At 41.5% G+C, this 15,921-nt stretch overlaps 2 protein-coding genes across 2 annotated transcripts; one reads left to right on the forward strand and one right to left on the reverse strand.

Annotated features, from left to right (window-relative positions):
• Nucleotides 1-367: 367 nt before the first annotated feature.
• rac1b (Rac family small GTPase 1b) lies at nt 368-10,293 on the reverse strand. Its single transcript, XM_066641552.1, has 6 exons — nt 9,978-10,293; nt 6,346-6,417; nt 3,964-4,081; nt 3,691-3,753; nt 3,432-3,591; nt 368-1,737 (listed from the first exon to the last, which is right to left on the reverse strand). Exons 1-6 carry the CDS (start codon nt 10,010-10,012, stop codon nt 1,607-1,609), a joined length of 579 nt encoding a protein of 192 aa, XP_066497649.1. The 5' UTR covers nt 10,013-10,293; the 3' UTR covers nt 368-1,606.
• Nucleotides 10,294-12,507: 2,214 nt separating this feature from the next.
• LOC136665062 (small integral membrane protein 10-like protein 3) lies at nt 12,508-15,105 on the forward strand. Its single transcript, XM_066642616.1, has 2 exons — nt 12,508-12,879; nt 13,544-15,105. Exons 1-2 carry the CDS (start codon nt 12,700-12,702, stop codon nt 13,562-13,564), a joined length of 201 nt encoding a protein of 66 aa, XP_066498713.1. The 5' UTR covers nt 12,508-12,699; the 3' UTR covers nt 13,565-15,105.
• Nucleotides 15,106-15,921: the final 816 nt, after the last annotated feature.

Raw genomic sequence — 15,921 nt, forward strand, 5'->3', positions numbered from 1 at the left:
GACACAGGGAGAACACACCACACTCCTCACAGACAGTCACCCGGAGGAAACCCACGCAGACACAGGGAGAACACACCACACAGACAGTCACCCGGAGGAAACCCACGCAGACACAGGGAGAACACACCACACCCCTCACAGTCACCCGGAGGAAACCCACGCGGACACAGGGAGAACACACCACACTCCTCACTGACAGTCACCCAGAGGAAACCCACGCAGACACAGGGAGAACACACCACACTCCTCACAGACAGTCACCCGGAGCGGGACTCAAACCCACTCCTGACTTGTGAAATATTAATTAGTCCTCATGTGCTATCCAGTGATAGCAGATATACAAATAAGCTCAACAAAAAGTACACATTTAATTACAGTTTATTTCTGTTACCATGTTTGTATAACAAGTGATTAGGATTAGCCCTAATGACGCGATTACAGCATTGGCTATAACTGTGCAGACAAAACGTATACAATGGCAAATACACATTTCTAGACTTGTACTTTGGGACAGTGGTTCGAGAATTTATGCAAAACAAGTTTAAAAATGTCACTATACGACATTTTCATGCTCTTAGATAAGTAATTACTATGAAGAGTTAAATGTTAAGAGTACAATGTAAAAATATAATTAAAAAAACTGGTGGGAATAAGAAAAAAAAAAGTTAAAGCGACTTCACAAATTCCTTTCATGTAGCAGATGCTTTGACAGTAGTCTGTTGCCTTCTTTTCTGACACTAAATGTTTAAAAAAAATGTGCCATTTAAGACAAACACCCTTTATAATAAAACACATCATAAATGCAAAAGTCATTAAAGGATACTGATAGCCCTATGTCCTGTTTTTTTTTTTTTTTTGTAAGTTCTACACTTCCATACACAACCTCTCAGACTGCAGTCTGTTTCTATGTAGTTATATGTTATTTAGACTGGGTTCTAGGTACTGGTTATGAACTTGCCTAATTAAGAGGTATATCTGCTTCCTCTGAAGCTATGTTTGCTGGTCATTTAGAGTTAACATGTTACAGTATTAAAAACATCGATAGTGTTCAGCAACGCACGACTCGTAGTAAAACAGAAACATGGTCCGTGATGATCTCTTTCCAATATCAGTTTTTGTGACGACTACACTGGCAAATATGTAAAGAACATGACTCAAACACAGGTCTTATCTCACCTTTCTCTCACCACTGCTCAACTGTTCAAAGGAAATAAAACAGATTTAGTGTTTGCAAGTTCTCAGTAATGTAGTGCTGTTTGGCAAGACCTTCCTTCCGTTCCGACAAAGACTGTAAACAAACCACGTGAGCTCTTAAAGGACGCGAGCCAAGCATAGGGCAACTTCTCAGACTGTTTAAAACAAAACAAAACAAACAAAAAAAAAAAGTGTTCAAAGGCCTCAGGAAATCTAGTGTTCGGTGTATGCATGTGTCTGTCTAAGGGAAGATGAATTTGAGGTCAATCAGTTCCTTTCCTAGATCTAGAGATTATTATCAGTTTTGTGAAGATAAAACTTGTTTTCATGAAGGAGAGGGAACTCTGAAGGGACACATGCCTTCATTCCTTTCCCTCAAAATACAGCTCAGATAACAGGCCTTGCTGTGGGTCTACAGCAGGGAGCACCTCCTCTTCCTCTTCTTAACTGGGGGAGGGCAGAGGACGGCTCTGATGGCTTCGTCAAACACTGTCTTAAGGCCACGCTGCGTCAGGGCTGAGCACTCCAGATATTTGACAGCTCCTGGAGGACAAAAAGAAAGAAAAAATAAACGCATGATGTAAGAAAACAAGAACAGAAATGTTAACCTGTGGTGTTCTGACCCTAAAAAAAACGAGTCTATGATGATTCCATATTGATTTGGTACCACTTTAGAATATGACTACACTTAGAAAGATTAATTCATTCACTGGAATCATTGGGCACAAGGCGGGAATACACCCTGGAGGGGGCGCCAGTCCTTCACAGGGCAACACAGACACACACACATTCACTCACACACTCACACCTACGGACACTTTTAATTCTCCAATCCACCTACCAATGTGTGTTGACTGTGGGAGGAAACCGGAGCACCCAGAGGAAACCCACGCAGACACAGGGAGAACACACCACACTCCTCACAGACAGTCACCCAGAGGAAACCCACGCAGACACAGGGAGAACACACCACACTCCTCACAGACAGTCACCCAGAGGAAACCCACGCAGACACAGGGAAAACACAACACACTCCTCACAATCACCCGGAGGAAACCCACGCAGACACAGGGAGAACACACCACACTCCTCACAGACAGTCACCCGGAGGAAACCCACGCAGACACAGGGGGAACACACCACACTCCTCACAGACAGTCACCCGGAGGAAACCCACGCAGACACAGGGGGAACACACCACACTCCTCACAGACAGTCACCCAGAGGAAACCCACACAGACACAGGGGGAACACACCACACTCCTCACAGACAGTCACCCAGAACGGGAATCGAACCCACAACCTCCAGGTCCCTGGAGCTGTTTGACTGCAACACAAACCTGCTGCGCCACTGTGCCGCACCCTTAGAAAGGTTTATAAATCATTTTATATCTATTAATAGTTATTAAGTTGTTAATAAATTTAAAGTCATTAATAATCAGCTGTAACACAGATATAAAGGGAAACTGTGACCTGGTGTTTGCCAAATAATGAACCCACATCCACCTACAGTAAAACCTCAGTTCTCGCCGAATACTGACCTTACCGTGTCGCCTCCGTCAGTCGACATTAACCCTGTCAGCTCCAGCACATATTTGTTTGCGTGTTTAACTCTTTAATGAACTACCCACCAACAGAGTCTCTTTATATATTAATGATAATGTGGTGTGCACTTATGTGGTGTGCATTTCACATATGAAACGACTAAATTCACATTCTCAACTTTATCAAGATCTTATTCTTTACCTTTTTACTGAGTTCTGACACTTTCAGTGTGAGACGGAAAAAAAAAAAAAAAAGAGGTCACTGTCACACTTCCTGTCTGTTACAAATTATTATGAATTAACGTGCTTACAACGTAATTAATAAAATATAATAAACAAGCTTTTAAATGATTTATAAACCTTTATAAGAGTAGTTTTATTTTAAAAAGTGGTACATTGATTCTTTTAATTTTATTAGTAACCCCGCAACAAGCAATATTTTTAACATATATTTTTAATATAAGTATTTTCTGTACCACAGACTAAATTATTATTAATTTACTTTTATATGATTGTTAAAAAAAAAAATCACCATTTCAAATGCTACATGGTTCTATGAGATTTCTGGGTAAACCTAATGGCAGGTATAGTGTGATAAATTTAATAGTATTTAGTTGCTGGTAGCCCAGACTTTCCAGGTTTTTTATTTTTATTATTACTACTACTAATAATAATACTGCTCTGCACACATACCAATCTCTTTAGCCATAGCCAGGCCCTGTGGGTAGGTGATAGGAGTGAGCTTCTTCTCCTTCAGCTTCTCAATGGTGTCCTTATCGTCCCTTAAATCAAGCTTAGTTCCTACCAGGATGATAGGAGTGTTGGGACAATGGTGTCTTACTTCTGGATACCACTGTACAGGAACACACCCAGTCATTAATGCGTTTGGGTTCTGATTTCTTAAAACGAATGCATCAAGGTGAATGAATAAATACCTGGCCACAAACCTTACCTTTGCACGAACATTCTCAAAAGAGGCAGGACTCACAAGAGAGAAGCAGATCAGGAAGACATCCTACAGGAGACGAAACAGGTCACAACACGGTGGTCACATCCCCCACGAAATAAGTTCACTCAGTGTCTAGTAATATCCTCTAATTACACTGATTTGTGATGAAACAGCATTAACATCGGTCACACTTTCCATAAAGCAGGCAGGAACAAACATGTTCCATAAAGTGATCTTAAAAACCGGTTTTAACTGAATCGATGAGAGTCGTCTTACTGTCTGAGGGTAGGAAAGAGGACGGAGCCTGTCGTAGTCTTCCTGTCCCGCTGTATCCCAAAGACCCAGGTTGACGGGTTTGCCATCCACCATCACATTTGCAGAGTAATTGTCGAATCTAAAATGTTCAAAGCACACAGGTTTTTTTTAATGAAATGAAAAGAATGCACACCTCTGTGACGCTGTGGCCAAAGTAAAGTGTTGGGCAACATGATTATAACAGGAAAGAAATAAACACTTACATTTTCAGCATGAGGCTCAAATACAAGCGTGACAGAACTTCTATTATTTCAAACTCTGTGTAAGATTTAACCTGACACTGGCTATGTTTACATACAAATAATTCCTCCAATGCGATTTAATTCATTCCAGCTTTATATTCAGACTAATTTTACGTGTACACTCCACTCACCAATCTGATCATAATCACAGTTAATGTGTGTGCTGCAACTTTTCTGAGCCGAAACGATGCGCATGCGCAGGGTACCACTTAGTTACTTGAGTTTACTGTCATCGAGAGGAAGACATCACGCCTAATTCACACAGACACACGCAGTCAGACCTGTGGGGAGTCCCGGCCCTTTAAGAGACACAGTCAAGTGTTTCTTCTTCCTTAAACTTTCCTTAAGATAAAGATTATAAAGCTTAATTTCACCTCAAACCCCCTTTCTGAGTAGCAGAAGAGGAGCAGACTTCACAGAGTGGAAGCAGAAATTCAGTTTGACACAGAGGCCTTTCATTACTTTTATGTGAGTTGATGAAAGATTATCTTGCGGACTCTCAGCAGACTCTGACAATGAGGCATGTCGACCAATAGAAACAAGGATGAGCACAGACCGGCAACGAATGAGAATCCAGAATGGAGGAAAGGTAAATCAAGGAAAGGTGTGTGTGTGTGTGTGTGTGTGTGAAGCTATAAACTCCGTCCCTGCTCCAGCCATATATACGCCTTGTAAACGGACAAGCACTGCATGTGTATGCGTCCACCGCGTTATCGAGTGTGTAGGCGCCCTAATTCTGTTTAAATGCACATTACTCTCCCAACCATCTCTTTTATAATTAAACAGTCTGTTTCAGAATGGGCGGCACTGTGGTGCAGCAGGTAGGTGTCGCAGTCACACAGCTCCAGGGACCTGGAAGTTGTGGGTTCGATTCCCGCTCCGGGTGACTGTCTGTGAGGAGTGTGGTGTGTTCTCTCTGTGTCTGCGTGGGTTTCCTCCGGGTGACTGTCTGTGAGGAGTGTGGTGTGTTCTCCCTGTGTCTGCGTGGGTTTCCTCCGGGTGACTGTCTGTGAGGAGTGTGGTGTGTTCTCCCGTGTCTGCGTGGGTTTCCTCCGGGTGACTGTCTGTGAGGAGTGTGGTGTGTTCTCCCTGTGTCTGCGTGGGTTTCCTCCGGTTTCCTCCCACAGTCCAAGAACACACGTTGGTAGGTGGATTGGTGACTCAAAAAGTGTCCGTAGGTGTGAGTGCATGAGTGAATGTGTGAGTTGCCCTGTGAAGGACTGGCGCCCCTCCAGGGTGTATTCCCGCCTTGTGCCCAATGATTCTAGGTAGCCCCTGAAACCACTGCGACCCTGAACTGGATAAGGGCTACAGATAATGAATGAATGAATGTTTCAGAATGCTTTCTATAATCCTTCATTTGGATGTATGGTGATTTCTGTACTGGAATTCTAGTTTGTAATACTAATATCAGAATTAAATCAGTATCTGCAAATAACTGCTTATTTCAAGATTATCGACACTGGGTCAGTGCTTTGATTTTGCTGATCTTTCTAACTGATATTTGCTGACATTTATTTTATGTCGGAAGAAAACTGGGCGAGACTGCTGAACGCATAGAAAAAAACGTGGCTCAGATTCTTCCATCTCTGACAGTGCTAAAGTGCCCTTATTTCTGTATTATTGTACTTTTTAACAGTTCCACTGCTAAACGTCCACTGGTATTTGCTTGTGTTTAATCCTTTGCTTTTACCATCAGGTTCAAAATTGTCAAAAATGTTCTCAAATGAGACGCCTTTAATTTTTTATTTGCATACAGTTGGTTGAAAGCTTAAATTGTACAGTATGTTAAATAGTATACAGATGTGTATATCTTGGCACTGACAGACATGTACATGCATAATATCAGATATTAGTTATACCAGTTTAAAAATATCATTATTGACAAAGCCAATAGGTTCATGTTTGATGGCAATGTCATGTTTCTTCTTTGTTCTGGACATTTTTTCCTGTGTATTTTATACTGTTTATATCAATATCAACAGAATTTTTTCCATATCGTGCAGCCCTACATGACCATTACCCTATTTGTAATATTTATAATATACCTAGTACATAGTGAAGCTGTTTTTAAGAACCAAAATATAATGTAGATACTCACACTGTGGGGATGTACTCTCCAGGAAAAGCATTAGTGGTATAGCTGATCAGCAAACATGTCTTACCAACAGCCCTGAAACAGAGCAGGATCAAGTGTTAATAAGGAAAGACAAACTCAAACCTACACCAATTTTTTCATAACGAAAAGAAAAAAAATTAGTTTAAAATGCTGGTTCAGAACCCAGTTTATTAACTTTATAAAATATTTGTGTATCAACAGATACACTGTATTGTCAAAAGTATTCGCTCAATTATGAACTTGAGCAACATCCCGAGGGTGTGTAATATAACGTCTGCCCACTTCAACTCTTCAGCTCTCCCGGAAAGGTTTTCCACAATGTTTAGGTGTGTGTTTAGGGGAAACGTTGACCATTCTTCCAGCACATTTGTGAGGTCAGACACTGATGTCGGAAGAGGCCTTGCTCTAATTCATCCCCAAGGTGTTGTATCGGGTGGAGGTCTTGGCACTGGCAGATATGTACATGACCAAAACATTCTGACACCACCTAAACAATGTTTTCCAATATTAAGTTAGAAGATACATAGCGGTGTGAACACACACACAGCAGGTTAACCATCACAGTGCAGGAGCCTTTCTTATATAAAACGTGAAAACAGATATACAGTCATTCAGCATCTGAAACACGATGATAATCGATTACAAACACTCGTTCAAACACTCTCTCTCCCTTGGAGACGCTTTATACCACTCTCTCCCTCGCTCTCCAAAACAAACCCAGTGCTGCACTTATTAGTGCCATAAATCATGCGGAAGCAGCAGTAAATCTTTGATAAAAAAAAATATTAATAAAAAACAACAATTAAAAACATAAAAGATGTTTGGTAAGTTAATTAATTTCATATTAATTCTATACTTTATTCTGATTCTCTTATAATTAGTTTTAGGTCGCTGTGAACTCTTTCAGAGTTTGTTTTGCCTGTGTATCATGGGTTTATAAAATGAATAAAATAAAAATTACAGATGTACAGACACTGAAGGAAAGGCTTGTCCTGTGACACCCCATAATAAAAAGAATGTGTTTTGCTTTAATTAAAAAAGATTAAATTATCGGTTATTAACATCGGTATCGGCAACTCCAAGGTGCTAATTATCAGTTATCGTATCGGCCCAGTCCAATCAGTGCATCCCTACTGACAACTATCCAAGTACATCCTTTCGGGACAACTACATTAGCACTCGACTGAAGAATCAAAAACTTCAGGATGATTCCAAACAAAAAGCTATTACAGTGTCGAGAAGCTTATGGAATGGCAGCGGAAACTGATTTATCCACCATTGGGGTGGTCCTCATATCTCAGCACTCTTTATTGTTATTTCTGTACGTCTTCTCTTGTGCACTATGTACAGTACTGTGACACTACAAGTCCCCTCGGGGATCAATGAAGTGTTATCTTTCCGTAGACGCAAACAAATTCAAACTATTTTTCAATTTTGTTTTCTTCCACTTATGGAGAATACAAACTGGGCAAAATTATCATGTAATTTTCAAAACATTTAGCACCGTCACAGAACAGAATCAGGTCAAAAGACACTGGGAGAACACACCAAACTCCTCACAGACAGTCACCCGGAGGAAACCCACGCAGACACAGGGAGAATTTGCCACGCGGACACAGGGAGAACACACCAAACTCCTCACAGACAGTCACCTGGAGGAAACCCACGCAGACACAGGGAGAACACACCAAACTCCTCACAGACAGTCACCCGGAGGAAACCCACGCAGACACAGGGAGAACACACCAAACTCCTCACAGACAGTCACCCGGAGAGAGAATCGAACCCACAACCTCCAGGTCCCTGGAGCTGTGAGACTGCGACACTAATCTGCTGCGCCACCGTGCCGCCCTAAATAATTTCACCACATTTTATATTGAATAACAAAAGAGCAGCACTGTGTATACTCAATTTAAATGAAAAACAAAAACAGATCTAAACGAACCGTAAAAGATTAGTGTTTATGTTTGCCCTCTGTAAAGACGTAAACTTGTGAGATTAACATAATAATCATTGTATTACGTTTCCTAACAGGTGATCAGTAATCACAACTCCGGTATAAACCTCAGTTCTACACTGTTTTTGTTGAAATACATTTGCTGCTGTCCACAGAACAAACCCGAATGTTTCGTTTACTACATCATTTGAAATCAACAACTGTCCTTCACACTGTGTGAACAATTCATGAAGAACGGACCAACAGAAATGCTCCAAAATTACTTGGAGTAAAGTATTTTACATTGATTTCCACTGAAATGGGGCTATGAAGCTGAATGTAGGAGACTGCTCTTAATTTTGGTTGACGCTCTTTAATGGTTTTTAAACCGCGGTTATTAACATTAAAAAGGTATCAATAAATGTCAGGAAGTTTTACTGTGGTTTACTATGAAGTAAATAAATAATTCTCCAGTGCTGCACTGATGTGTGTTTACAATTTTGCGATTTCAACTCGTGTGACCGTGTGTAACAGCTATATCTGAATAATACTTGACAAGTATCATTTTCTTACAAGAATGAACTATTTTAGCAACAATCACCACAAAGATATCATCACATTGGCTTCAGCGCACTTTTGAGGATTCAAACTCTAAACTGCAAAGGTGTGACATGATAACAACCAAAGTTTATAACTGGGAGGGGGTGGTAAACCAGGTTAGTATTCACTGCATTATAAGTATTATGTATTTTTAAAGGAATCTTAACATTTTAGAGGCAGGGGAAAGACACTACACTTTGACTACAGCATTTAAAAGAAACAAGTTGGCTCTCTTTAAGTGACATGAGAAAAAACAACGCCTAATTAATCAAATAATATAAAATTCAATCAGATGTTGGGAGCGTCTGTGAAGCAAACTGTTTTAAATCCCTTCTCCAGTGCAGAGCAAAGTTCATGTGCAAGTTTATCTCTCCTCACAATCCTGAGCCAGAGATTTTTTTTTTTTTTAAACACCTCTCCCTCTTCCCGTGTGTGATTTCAATGACTGGGGTTTCCCATGCTCTTCCCGGCACCAAGGCTTTACATCATTAAAACAGACCAACACCCACTTCTCGCCTTCACCACGTAAAACAAACAATACAAGAAAAGGCTACAAAAAACAAACTTCCCGGTGTTGAAGCTGTTAGAACACACGTGAACTGAAGCAACAACTTAAATCAGATTAGAACATGTCTATACAGAGATAATTTGCCAGATTGAGTCCAAGATTGGACTTTAAAAAAAGGATATAGAACAGAAAACCACCCCATTTCAGTTTACTTTACGCTTAATCCAAGCCTACGAAACCAGCCCTTCAAGAAATCTGTAGCACTACTACAGTCCGACTGAGACACGGCGAAGCTCTTCTCTGTTTAACGAGCACATAACTATTGGTTATTTGCATTGTATTTTTTCCCTTTTTCCCTGAACATGAAAAGGACTGAAGAAAAGTAGTGAGTAAAGAAGAGATTTGAGGCTCCTCCTCAGGCAGTGATTAAGTTCACAGATGTTACTTGTACAAACTGGACTTAAACAGCTACGTCATGTGCGGCACTCCTCAGGTCAAACACAAATCTGCTCCTGTTCATAAAAAAGCAGCATGTTTCGAGACGGAATTTCAGAATTTGAAGCCTCTTACCCGTCCCCGACTACGACACACTTTATGGCCTGCATCCCGCGGCTCCTCGCGGCTCTAAGTCTTTCCTGTAGAGGTGAGAGCTGTGAACGTTAGCTGCGGCGCTAACGAGTCCCGAACAAGTTCTCCGTCTGCTTCGCAAACAAGCGAGTTCCTTCACCGGCAGAGCTCCTTAAAACCCGAGACTGAACCGCACGTTCAGGCACAACTTATATTCCGTTCTCACACTTCGACCGGGAACGAGCGCTGAAACTGGAGAAAGCTCCGAAAGTTTGTGGCCACCACCCAAAAAAAAAACCAGCCTCGAAACTGTACTGCCCCTCTCCGCCTCTGCCACTTTTCAAATGAAAAGTCCTTTATCAGGAGAAATACTATTAAAGTCCCCTTCCGGCCAATGATTAAATTACTGAAAGCTCGTATCTGTTAATCAAAATGCAAATTTACAAGTTATTAAAAAAGTGGAAATGTATATATATTTTTTTTAATTAATTTACTAATTATGTATAAATATATGTATATCTATATTTCTATATACCTATATGAGTGCATTTACCTTTATTTATTCATTGTCTGTAACCCTTATCCAGTTCAGGGTCACGGTGGGTCCGGAGCCTTCCCAGAATCACTAGGAACAAGGCGGGAACACACCTTGGAGGGGGCACCAGTCCTTCACAGGGCGACACACACACATGCATTCACTCACACCTACGGACATTTTTGAGTTGCCAATCCACCTACCAATGTGTGTTTTCGGAGCGTGAAAGAAAACCCATGTGGACACTGGAAAAAGACACCAAACTCTTCACAGAGTCACCCGGCGCAGGACTCGAACCCACAACCTAGAGGTCTCTGGAGCTGTGTGACTGCGACTACCTGCTGCACCACCGTGTCACCCTACCTTTATTCAGTATGCTTAAAATATATAAATAAATACTGTATATACATATATAGTTAAGTCCTTGTTTTTATCTCCAGTTGCCCTTCCTCCACTTGACTGTAGCTTGAAAGGCCCACCCTGTAAGTTCACCAAATTGGTAACTTAGGTTTATGATGTATGAAACCATCTATTTGTTCATTTTCTGTAACTGATTTATCATCTTCTGTGTGGAATCATTGGGTCCAAGGCAGGGACATGCACTGGGCAGGGCAGCAGTCCATTACAAGAAATCACACACTCATACATTCCCACCTACTGATGCATCTGAATCACGAATCCACCTACCCAGCATGTCTGTCTGAATCCACCCAATGGCAGAAATGAGCAGCCATGGCTTTGACTAACTATCTCACTTATCTCAACAGAGTATAAAACCACCACTTGGTTATGTTAACAAGGTGAATTTGTGAAACATTTCACAATTCTTATAAAGATGTTTATAATTATAAGCTTATATTTCTGATTTTGTTTATTACATTCTAAAATGTTGCCCAAGAAAGGATCATTGTGTACATTAAACTGTAAAAAGCTGTTGTTCTGCTGTACTAATTTTACCTAATTTTTACTTGGTAAAATTTCTTATAGGGCGGCACGGTGGCGTAGCAGGTAGTGTTGCAGTCACACAGCTCCTGGAGGTTGTGGGTTCGATTCCCGCTCTGGGTGCCTGTCTGTGAGGAGTGTGGTGTGTTCTCTCTGTGTCTGCGTGGGTTTCCTCCGGGTGACTGTCTGTGAGGAGTGTGGTGTGTTCTCCCTGTGTCTGCGTGGGTTTCCTCCGGGTGACTGTCTGTGAGGAGTGTGGTGTGTTCTCACTGTGTCCGTGTGGGTTTCCTCCGGGTGACTGTCTGTGAGGAGTGTGGTGTGTTCTCCCTGTGTCTGTGTGGGTTTCCTCCGGGTGACTGTCTGTGAGGAGTGTGGTGTGTTCTCCCTGTGTCCGCGTGGGTATCCTCCGGGTGCTCCGGTTTCCTCCCACAGTCCAAAAACACACGTTGGTAGGTGGATTGGAGACTCAAAAAGTGTCCGTAGGTGTGAGTGTGTGTGTTGCCCTGTGAAAGACCGGCGCCCCCTCCAGGGTGTGTTCCCGCCTTGCGCCCAATGATTCCAGGTAGGCTCTGGACCCACCGCGACCCTGAACTGGATAAGGGTTACAGACAATGAATGAATGAATGAAAATTTCTTATAAATGTATCAGGAAAATGAAGTTGATTGTACACACTGTAGAGCAGCTTTGCACGTTATTTTGTTTTTCTGAAGAAAAAGAGCTGTATCAACTTTGTGTTAGCAAAGTTTAAATGTAAAGTTTTTTTTTAACAGTGAAAAGAAGGCAGTGACAAGAAATTAATGTGAGCAATGTATTATTATTATTATTATTATTGCTGTTTTTAACAATTATTATTATTATTATTTAAATCTAATATCACTTATGGCCTTAATAATATTTAATAATTTCTATGTTACTTAACGTTTACTTATATTACTACATACAGTTTGGGTTTAGGGCCCAGGGCTCTATTTCCTGCGCATTAAGTGCACTATGTAGGGAACAGCAAAGGGTTGTGAACGCGCCCCCGTAATGTTTACGTTACAGGAACATAGCGGTGTGTCGAGGATATTCCTCCGGGGGAGACAGAGCGGATCAGGCGGTCAGGAACACTAGAACAGTGTTCAGGGCGGAGCATGAATCCATCTACTGCGCGATATCGATTCGAGCTCAAAGTAAACCCAGGAACATGCTCACCTAGCGCGGGGTAACGGGTTTGTTTTGAGCGAGTCGCCGTGGTCCTGTCTCTTATGGCGGGACTGTTGTACTTGGTGCTGCGCTTCTCGGGATCCGCCGGACGGAGCTACGGGCTTTTCTCTAAAGGACTCACCAGGACTCTGTTGATATTTTTCGAACTGGCATGGAGACTCCGAATCCGATTCCCCTATCTCTACCTCATCGCTTCCATGATGTTTAATGTGCGCTTGCAGGTAAAGGTCTGATGTTGAAAAGTTGAGGCCTAAGCTCTTTCTATTGTATGCACTGAACTAGACCCAACCAAGAGAGTCCCAAATCGAGACACACCAACCGCTGATCGAAAGATAAGATTGATGTATTCAGTGGATATAAACAAATATCTAAATAAAAACAAACTCTGACGTGGTGGTGGTGTGTTAGTGTGTGTTGTGCTGGTGTAGAGTGGATCAGACACAGCAGTAGCTGCTGGAGTTTTTAAACCCCTCAGTGTCTGGACTGAGAACGGTCCACCGACCAATAAACATCCAGCCGACAGCGTCCTGTGTCACTGATGAAGGACTAGAGGACGAGCGACACACACTGTGCAGCGACAGATGAGCTACTGTCTCTGACTCTACATCTACAAGGTGGACCAACGAGGGAGGAGTGTCTCACAGAGTGAACAGAGAGTGGACACTTGCATCAGCACAACTCAAAGACACTAACACACCACCATTTTGTTAGCGTCACTGCAGCGCTGACAATAGTCCACCACCTGCCCAGAGGTGGTCCTGTGGGGATCCGCACCATTGAAGAACAGAGTAAAGGGGGGCTAACAAAGGAAATCTGATTAACTTTCAAGGCTCAGTGTAATAATATAATGCAGTATTTAATGCCTTCCCTCTTTATTTCTCATAGGTTCACATTGAGATACATTAAGATGAGCCCATAAACGCCCATCAACCAAAGTTCCAGAAGTCATCCAAGGTGAAAGGATTAAGCAAAACTGGAAGACGTACGGACACGAATGTGAAGATGGAGCTGCCATCTGAGCCACTCTGTACCCAGCTGGTCCTGCGTTCAAGAAAGGCATTAGTCACTCCATTACAGACAGATGCTCTGTGGGAACGTGCAGCTGGACGCCTCTCACAGCGTCCCACTGCAGCTTGCTGTGACTTCGCCAGCTTTCAGCTGAGCGCATGTTGTAGTCCTTTTGGAAGTTCTTATAAATGCAGAAGTGACCGACTAGATCCTTAAGCATTTCTAGAATTTTAAGGGGCCGGGTTCGTAGGCATTTTAAAAGATCCGCTACCGCTGTAGGTCGAGGCTGCTTCTTCATTACGGAGAAGTACGTCAGTGTGGAGATGTGACAAAGATCAGGGGACTTTTTTCTTTTACAAAACAGAACCTAAGCCCAAATACACGTCTAATGGGAATAAAGCGTCCTGTTGGACAGTCCTCAACTTTGGGCGTAGATTAACTGGCTGATTTAGAAATCCTATTTTGTGAAATATATTGTACAGGAAATTCACTTTGTTTCGTCATGTAGCAGTTGATTAATCTCACAGTTACTCTCCGGCTCCTAACATGCGTTTATGACGAACAGTGATGGCTGTATTGTGTATTTATATGGAATTTGGGATGTGAGGTTTTATTTATTTGAACCCCCCCTTTAGTTAAACAGCATGTGTAAATGACATCACACACTGATTTATGAAGTAGTTGTTTTTTTAGCCCACGCTGCAATAGCTTGTAATGTGTGAACAGAGCTATATATTATTACTAAAGGATGTTACAGTATGTCGAAGCTGTGAATGTTGGTACACACACGTACATGGGATTTGTTTTCTTTCTTCAAGTACGTTCACGGTACTCTGCGAATGTTTTGTGATGACGCATGACTCTAATCACAAGCACAGTCACCCCACTCATGTTGTGATATGGGAAACATGTGCTGCATTATTTATTTGGTTTAAAGAATGCCACAGATTACGTATCCCACCAAAAATATCGTGCACTTTTGTGGGAGAAGAGTGCCGCTGTTTTATGCTCGAGCTGCTGCATCGTACGGGACGTTCAGAGCGGTTTGGGATTCACACTTTCATTTCTTTAAGTGTCATCCCTTCTGCATCTTTCACCTGATCACACTGCAGCACAGTGGATACTGTTACTTTAAAATGTTTCTAAACGTAAGCGATCGACGTATGATTTGATTTTACTCGTTGTTTTGTCGGTAACGAATGTGCATTATTTAAAACACGCGACGTTGTTTAAATAAAGAGGAAAGGCGATGGAATATGATTTGAATTTTGAAAACAATAAATAATTGTTTCTTAACGTGATGCAGTGGTGAAGCATTGTATTAGAACTTTTTTGGATTCTTTTATTTATGGAATTTTACTTTATTTTTATAGTTTTCCCACTGTTGAGTGTCTTTCATTTCTGTATGATTTATCTCACTGGTAACTGAGGAAATATTTATAAATAAATAAAAAATCTGCATTTTCACTTTTTGATTTTTAAATTGGGGTCCTTTTTTTCGGTTTACAATCTTTTTTTTCACACTTTCAAGTCCTGTTTCTTTCTGTTTATTTTGAGGTGGTCGTTTTTCAGGTTAAGTTTTTTTTTCAGTTTCAAATTATAAACTGTGTTGAACTGCCCTCTCTCGCAGATTTACTCTGAGACTGTGACTGGTGCCGAGTGCTGAACTTAAACAGAACTCCGTCACTGGGTCAGTGTTTATAGTGAGTGCTGAGTCTTTCTGGAGGCACCCTGCTGTCACTCATTCTTCCACACCTCTCTCTGTAGATATAACGCCCCCATGACTGATCCGGGTCAAAAACTGAAAAAATATCACACCAAAGTTGAAAAATGTAGGATTTTTTGAAAAATAAAACCTGCAACTGAAAAAAATATTCAGAAAAACACAATTTAAATATTAAAAATTCAGATTAAAATACGTCAGTGAATTAGCTCCATATTCCTCAATATTATTATTATTTTTTTAAATGAAAGAGAAGTATATTTCTGTTTAATTAATTCATTCATTCATTATCTGTAACCCTTATTCAGTTCAGGGTCGCGGTGGGTCCAGAGCCTACCTGGAATCATTGGGCGCAAGGCCTTCACAGGGCAACACAGACACACACACATTCACTCACACTCACACCTACGGACACTTTTGAGTCGCCAATCCACCTACCAATGTGTGTTTTTGGAGTGTGGGAGGAAACCGAAGCACCTGGAGGAAACCCACACGAACACAGAGAGAACACACCACACTCCTCACAGACAGT

Source organism: Hoplias malabaricus, chromosome 13, assembly GCF_029633855.1.
Source record: "Hoplias malabaricus isolate fHopMal1 chromosome 13, fHopMal1.hap1, whole genome shotgun sequence".
NCBI classification, from domain to species: domain Eukaryota; kingdom Metazoa; phylum Chordata; class Actinopteri; order Characiformes; family Erythrinidae; genus Hoplias; species Hoplias malabaricus.